This window comes from Biomphalaria glabrata, chromosome 16, assembly GCF_947242115.1.
Source record: "Biomphalaria glabrata chromosome 16, xgBioGlab47.1, whole genome shotgun sequence".
Taxonomy (NCBI): Eukaryota; Metazoa; Mollusca; class Gastropoda; family Planorbidae; genus Biomphalaria; species Biomphalaria glabrata.
In genome coordinates, this window is record NC_074726.1 from 9,845,435 (window position 1) to 9,853,885 (window position 8,451).

The 8,451-nt window shown below is 37.8% G+C and overlaps 1 protein-coding gene across 2 annotated transcripts in view; it reads left to right on the forward strand.

The window, feature by feature from the left end:
- The window catches only part of LOC106057845 (cardioacceleratory peptide receptor-like), an 88,925-nt gene extending 84,093 nt beyond the window's left edge, over window positions 1-4,832 (forward strand). For both annotated transcript variants that reach the window (XM_056014244.1, XM_056014243.1), the window contains one exon: window positions 2,476-4,832. In XM_056014244.1, coding sequence (XP_055870219.1) covers window positions 2,476-2,617 — 142 coding nt within the window. In that variant the 3' untranslated portion in view covers window positions 2,618-4,832. The remainder of the gene's footprint in view (window positions 1-2,475) is intronic.
- Window positions 4,833-8,451: the final 3,619 nt, after the last annotated feature.

Here is an 8,451-nt window from a genome sequence, read left to right on the forward strand (position 1 = left end):
ATCAGGCGTTGATAATATACTGGTTAAGTAGACCAGACGTTGCGATGATTACGGTCCTGACGAAGGTCACCCTGAGTTAACGGCTCGTTGAACGTGCGATCAAACAGGAGGCGACGACTGTATGTAGATCTAGAACAAAGTCACTCTGCGATGATGCTGTGTTCAGCCGTACTCCGATGAAATCTTATAACTTCGAGTGCACGACCCTCACCTGAGTAAACGTTCTGCTTCGAGGTCCGGTTCGATGTTCGGCTTCATCAGGGGTCCGGCTTCGAGGTTCGGGGTCGCCACTGTGATGTTGCTAGTTCAGGCTGTCTTGAAGTCAACCAATTACTCTGCAATCGTTTGGGTGTAATTGTTCGGGTGTATTACGTGCAGTTGAACGACAATCCAAACAAGGACTATACAACATCTATTTTAACAAGTGAAGAGATGTAGTCAACTCTGATGAACAATTGTACATGGATTTATTCTGATAAAAGGCCACAGTAGAAGTCTCTGTCACTAAACACGTCGTTACCCTGAAGTGTTCTATCGCTAACTGATTTTTCAGTCTCTAACCCAACATATCCCAAACGTCACTAGTCCCGTTCAATATGCGTCATCTATGGTGCGTCGCTAAATAACTAACCTATATAAATAAGGTGTCTAACATAAGATATTATGCAACAAGAATATGTTAAAGTATTATGTAATAAGAAGATACTAAGGTAATACATAAAAATAAGATACTAAGATACTGTGCCATACTAAAATAATAGTGTATTTATGTTCTTATAAGACAGTGAGCGATTATTTTTTTTAATAATATACTTTTGCGGAGCCCTATGCGAAACGGATTGAGAGGGGCCCAGTCTGTGTAGGGATAGAGAAAATAAGTGAAAATTAAGACTTTTGTTAGAAAATAAATTTTATTCATTCTTTACAACGTACAAAATCAAGATCAATTTGCAACATCTCGTACTATCTCCACCACAAACTATTATTTTGCTCTGCACTGATTTCCCCTGCTGTAGATGCAGCATCCAGCTTTGGAGTAAGATCTTGTGCCTGGTCTGCATTATCTCCAATGGGGTCTAGGCCAAGGGTTCTCAACCCGAGGGTCGCGACCCTTTTGGGGGTCGATTAGCGATCTTGCAGGGGTCGCCTAAGAGCAACAGAAAATTTTTGTTATAAAGCTGATAGAATCAAGAAATCCAGGCTATAGAATTGATGGAATCGATTTTAGAGACGAGTTTCTTTCATTGTAAACCTGTTGAAGGACCACTACAGCACCTGATGTAATTGACGTTTTGTGAAAAGAATAAAATGTATTGGCTAAATATTTGTATAGTCTGCAAAGATGCTGCTCCAAGAATGCTTGGTAGTTGTTTAGAAGTTCAACTTTTAGTAGTTCAAAATGAGTCATCCAAAAGTCGTTAGAACTCACTATATAATTCATCGATGAATATTAGTTTTTAACCTATAAGCAGAATTATATAGTGTTCCGTGATTAAACATACAGCTTTGACAATTCATAATAGTTATTTAGATTTTGATTACGGTGTGATACAAAGAAAAACGTGATTTTACTGTTGGGGATCGCCGCATAGTGTGGAATTGCAAAAAGGGGTCGCAGTACTAAAAAGGTTGAGAATCGCTGGTCTAGGCTATATCAAACCTGATATTGGAAATAAGGCGCCCGTTTGTTGTCAAGTTAGGAGTAGATCATTCCAGAGTTTCCATTTTAATGTGCTCTAGAACTACGTTAAAAGAACTGGATGGAGAATGCATTCTAGTCGCAGAAATACTGAGCTATTTGTATTGTGGTATAAGGCTTTGATAGCATCGATAATACTGTTATCTTTGTTGAAGCCCCTGCATCGCTCGCCACATGCCATCATGACAAACCAGGTCAAAAAAAATTGAAAATAAATAGAACAAAAGATGAAAACAGGAATCTGTTGGATCCATAGTTTTAAAATTGTAATAATAATAAAATAACATTTTCTTAATGAAACTAAAGTGCGGATCTTTTATGGGATATTAGATAAAGAAATCCATTTAAATAAAACTTAAATACATGTCAATGGAATAAGCTGAATAGAAGTGGGGAATAAGCCTTCGGCCTCGTCTACGTCTGAATGAAATCCGTTAGAGAGCTATTAATGAATGAATGATTCATTGTAATCATATTTACAATGTTTACCATATTAAATACAGTTCTGTTAATATTTTCTGCATGTATATTATGTATGTTTTATCGACTGACGTCAGCAAGTTTTTTTTTTTTTTTAGTTTGTAATAATTTCAGAAGCAAACCATTTCTACTATCGATTTTTTTGAAAGCTTTTCTTATATCTATTTTTTTTTTGGCATCCTGTCCTGATATCAAATATAAGTCTTATTTAACGTCATGTCCTTTTGTGAAATAAGAAAAAAAAACGTTATCTTATTTCCATTCAAAGTTGTTGTTTTTTTCTCTCTGAATTTCAGACTGACAGGCGATCTAAGGTCGACTAGCTCCACCAATGGAAGCATTCGCGTGCCGCTGGTGAAACAACAGCTAACAGAGTCGGACAGAGAACTCTTGTCCATGCATGTCAAGGGAGGCAATATAGCGGCAGACTCTGTATAATAGCCATAGACAACGAAGATCACGGTGACCTCCTTGGACATAAAGGTTAAGGTTCACGAGAAACCTAAACACAAGAGGTTAAAGATCACAGTACAACAATCCCCCACCCCCACCTTCCCATCTCCGGACTCAAGTTCACATGTATCAGGGCTGAACACCAATAGCCGGGGGAAAAAAAGTGAAGATTAAAACGTTCAGAAAGTGATGACCAAGCCACGGCCCGCGGGTCGTACTCGGCCTTGCTATCGGGCCTCTCGAAACTCCTGTCCAAAGTACATACTGAAACGGCAGAGGTTCACTTCCGCAACTCTCTCGACGATGTGTAGAAATGATGCGGATCGTGACACGTGACATGTCCAGGTCCCCCAGATCTAAGAAAGGGCCACGTTCAATGAATGCTTTGTCTGTTGGTTAAAACAAGTGCCTGTTTGCTGGACCAGCTACAAAGGAGATGAATATTTACTGTTTATTAAAAAAAAAAAAAAAACAAGAACACCCTACAGCAGCGGTTCCCAAACTTTTTCTTTAACGAAACATTTCACACTTCGGAATATTTATTAGCGGAACACTTTGCTTTTTTTTTTTGTTTTTTTTTTTTTAGAGAGATTAATTCACGTGGTGGCCTACTAGTTAATTATTCCAGTAACTCGGAACACTAGGGTTCTGCGGAACACAGTTTGGGAAACACTGACCTACAGAATACTAAACAGTGACGTGTGGAGGAATACTTCTTGTTTCAAGGAACACTTTATTCACATGCATGTGCTATGTTAAACCTGACATGAAGTGAACTATTCCTTCTAATTACTGCATTGTATTTCCGGTGTTGACAACATTTATGATAAGGAGTAATTTGTACCAAGCTTACATCAAGTCACTCTGTCTGCCTCGTTGATCACGTCATTTCTCCCGCAACCATTCTCAGATCAACTTGGAACTTTACAAAATTATTTAGTGTACCTAACAGAAAAACATAAAGCAATTTAAAAAAATATTCAATTAATCATTGACAATTATTTTTTCATATCGAAAAAAGGGAAACATTCTACTTTTTTTTAGAGATGTAGTTGCACATGTAGGGTTCTTCCCTTTGAATAACCTTGATTTTCTATTCCTACTAATGTTCAAATAATATAGTAAACTTAGCATTCATATTTTGTTTGTCAATGAAAAAAAAACACATAACCAGTACGAGGATCGAACCCACGACATTCGGGTCATTAGCACAACGCTCTGTCAGTTTATCTTACCTCAGTAATTGTTCATTAAGTCGATTGTTTATTTGTTTTAAAATTTTTACTTGCACCTCTTTCTCACTACCAAGTAATACGTATATTCTATATAATTCTAAGTGTCATGTTAAATTTAATAAGTTGAATATATGAATATAAATTCGTGACAGCAATTCATCACTAGTTATTTCTACAACGCAACGCTTCTTCTTATCGGTATTGATTTTCGATGAAATTGTGTGAGTGTGTTTTTTTTTGCTTGTTGATGTCCAGTGGCTGGTTAGTCAGTTCTTTGTGAAAGGCTAGGCAAGAGACTGGACCATGTCCTCTCTGTATGAGATAACGCCGAGTGCACTTCACTTTTTATTCCTTTTTTTGCAGCTACGCTCTTGCAGGAACAAAAGTGGGGGGGGGATTGAATTACACCCATGTGGTTTTCAATGTGGCTTTCTATTAGTCTAAGCTGTACAATGTGGTTTTCAATCAGTTTAAACTGCGCAATGTGGCTTTGTGTCAGTTTAAACTGCGCAGTTCGGCTTTAAAAAGTTTAAACTACGCAATGTGGATTTCAATCAGTTCAAAGCAATGTGCTTTCAATCAGTTTAAACTGCGCAATGTGGATTTCAACCAGTTCAAAACAATGTGACTTTCAATTTGTCTAAACTGCGAAATGTGGCTTTCAAATCAGTCTTATTTGCGCAAAATGGCTTCCAAGATGCGCTAATTGTAATGGAATACTCAGTAACAGCGGCTGTTGTCATTGTCTTGACACTTCAGCTTTAGTCACTACCTGGTCCGTTTGATTACAACAAACTCTATTTCAATGCTATTAATTGTATTTGTTTGTTTTCTTGATATCTAAATACTTGTATTAACATTACTTTCTATGTAATGTGATTATGTAATTAATGTAATTATGTACACCTCACTTTGGCATAATTTCTTTCGCTTTGATGAAACAATGATTTCACCTGGTAATAAAGTATGACAAAAAAATATGTATTTTTTATTAGCGGTATTTATCTTTTCTTTTTGTATTATGTGTTTAGGATATATAATTCATGGGCGTAGGCAGGGGGGGTTGGGGGTTCAACCCCCCCCCCAGAAATGAAAATCCCCCCACCCCACGGGGGGGGGGGGAGACGGACTTTAGTGACTGATTTTTTGCTTTGATTTTCTTTATTTAAGGTGAGATTTTAATACTAAAACATCACTTGCCCCAGCGCAGCCAATGGGATTTTGAGTTTAAAACCCCTACCATGGGGTTTTGAGTTTGAAACCCCCTGCCACGGGGACGGGGGGGGGGAGATAGACTTTAGTGACTGATTTTTTGCTTTGATTTCGTTAATTTTAGGTGATATTTTAATACTAAACCATCACTTGCCCCAGCGCAGCCAATGGGATTTTGAGTTTAAAACCCCTACCATGGGGTTTTGAGTTTGAAACCCCCTGCAACCGGGGGGGGGGGAAGACGGACTTAAGTGACTGATTTTTTGCTTTGATTTCGTTAATTTTAGGTGATATTTTAATACTTAACCATCACTTGCCCCAGCGCAGCCAATGGAATTTTGAGTTTAAAACCCCTACCATGGGGTTTTGAGTTTGAAACCCCCTGCCACGGGGACGGGGGGGGGGAGACAGACTTTAGTGACTGATTTTTTGCTTTGATTTCGTTAATTTTAGGCGATATTTTAATACTAAACCATCACTTGCCCCAGCGCAGCCAATGGGGTTTTGAGTTTGAAACCCCTGCCACGGGGGGGGGGGGGGAGACGGACTTTAGTGACTGATTTTTTGCTTTGATTTCGTTAATTTTAGGTGAGATTTTAATACTAAACCATCACTTGCCCCAGCAAGCTAAAGGGTTCTTGAGTTTAAAACCCCTACCAGGGGGTTTTGAGTTTAAAACCCCTACCAGGGGGTTTTGAGTTTAAAACCCCTACCAGGGGGTTTTGAGTTTAAAACCCCTAACAAACCCCCTACCAGTTGTTTTGAGTTTGAAACCCCCCTACCAGGGATTTTTGTAGTTAAATCCCCCTCTTCTATAAAACAAAACACACAAAAAATGCCAACGATAATTCTCAAATTCCAAGTGCACAGTTAAGGAAGATTTTGATTTTAAAACCCCCTCCAAAATTTACGATGGACCCCCTCTTCAATATGAAAAAAAAAAGCAAATTATGCACTCAAAATGTTATGAGCGTAGCTAAATGGGTTTCGACTCAGTTTTAAGTTTAAACTCCACTTTAGTGGAGTTTGAAGCTAAAAAATACATCTTCAATAAAAAAAAAAAAAAAAGCAAATTACACACTCTAAAAAGTAAGAGCGTAGCCTATGGGTTTTGAGTTTAAACCCCGCGCCAGCGGGGTTTGAAGCGAAAAAATACATCTTCAATGTAAAAAAAAAAAAGCAAATTACGCACTCAAAATGCTATGAGCGTTGCCTAAAGGGGATTTGAGTTTATATCCCCCTTCACAGGGGTTTGATGCTAAAAAATACCTCTTCAATATAAAAAAAGCAAATTACACACTAAAATTATTTGAGCGTAGCCAAGCCAATTGGGGTTTTGATTTTAAACTCCTTTCCTCCAGATGGTTTTGAGTTTAAAATCCCCCTACAGAGCGTTTGGAGGTGGAAAACCTCTATCTTCAATATTACTCTAAAGCAAACTACAGTTACCAAATTCTATGATCGTAGCTAAATGGGGTTTTGAATTTAAAAAACAACAACAAAGTCCTGAGATTTTTAGCTTAAGACCTCTAACAGATGATTTTGACGATAAAACCTCACTTTTCGATATAAAATCTAAAGCAAACTACAGTCATCTAATTCCAAGAGCGTATCCAAGAGAGGTTACACATTTCTACCAGTGGCTGGGCTCCATTAATAAAGTGCAGTGAATAGTCATCTGCCGAAATTGAAAAACACTAAATGTGGCTCAACAAAGATAGCTAAGACAGATTTTAGGAGTCAGTTATAGAGATCGGATCTAAATCAAGGAAATCCTATGCCGAACTGGGAGTCGACCCCTTAGTAAAATTGTGACAGAGCGTCGCATGAGGTTTGAGGGACATGTTCTCCGACAAAGTAAATTAGGCATAATAAGAGTTTCGATTACATCCTAGTACAACTTGGCGCAACACATTCATAGAGGTTCTCGGAGCAGGTGGGAAGAGGCTTCAGACATTACCAGTGACAGATTTTTGTGGCAACAGCTTGACGGCAAATGCGCCGAACGGCGCGGGAGGGTCTTAGTCAGTAAAAAATAGCACATAAATTTTTGAAATAAGACTTTTTAATAGCAGGAAAATGCACTGTAGATACCTCAGAGTATGCATTTTGTTGGCATTCTATGCCAGAAATAGTGCTTGGCGGCGGGGCTCAGCCCTTGCGCTTGGGTGAGCTCCTAGAGCTTCCTCAGACCCCCTTGCTGGCAATGTCGGGGAGTCAACAATTTTTTCCACTAACTACAGGAAGAACCTATTCTAGGGCACAATAAACGTGTTTCGAAAGAATGAAGGGTCAGAATGTAATAATGATTATGAACACACACACACATACATATATACAAATATTTTTGTTTCGCGAGGGGGGGAGAAAAAATCCCCCCTACCCCCCCCCCCCCCCCGCATTCCCGTATAAAAAATCCTGGCTACGCCCATGATATATATATATATATATATATATATATATATATATATATATATATATATATATATAAACGTTAGCATTACTTCATTATAGTAACCTCAGTTGGTCAGTAGCCAAAGACTAACTACTTTTACTTTCAACAATCCTCTACTCTTTTAGAGCTGAGCATTTGAGAAGAGACACACGCTACATTTCCAAGAACCCAGACAGCAAAAGAAGAAAAAAAATCTCACCCTTCAATGGAATGTCAACCAAAAGAAATTCCCAAGTCCAAACTTTTATCAGATTTCTTACGAGACAGGGTGACCTCGTGGTGGAAGATGAAGTGTGCTGAATGAGAGACAGACATTTATTCTAAATTTCATGATATATATCATGAGCCTTTTTTTTTTTTAGTTTGACATATAAAAACAAATATAAAAGGCTGCCATCTACGGAAAGTAACCTTATTTTCATTTTTATAATAGTACAAAGGAAAAGAAAACTAGAGTTGGGGCTTATACGTATAGTTTCTGAATTTGTTGTCATAATCACCTCACATTAGCCTTCCACTATGAGTAGGCCTACCTGTTGTAACACGCTCTAAGAGCTATCTTTACTATAGGCTGACTCATTGACCAAACCAGAGTATTGCAAAGCTTACATCAGCTCACTCTGTCTGTCTGTCAGTCTGTCTGTCTAGTAAAAAGTTTGAACATGCTTTTTTTTCTCCCATTTCCCATTTTCTGATCAAGTTAAAACTAATATTCATTAAACCTGACAAGACGTGAATCAATCAAAACTAATTAAACAATTAGTTAATTAATTGTTGGTGATTATTTTGTTTGATTTCGAAATAAGGGAAATAAATGCTACTTAATGAAAAATGTTTAAATTGATAAAAATTGCCCAAAAATTGTAATTTACCTTTAAATTAATAGTTAACTGCGATAGATGCGATTGTCCAATGAT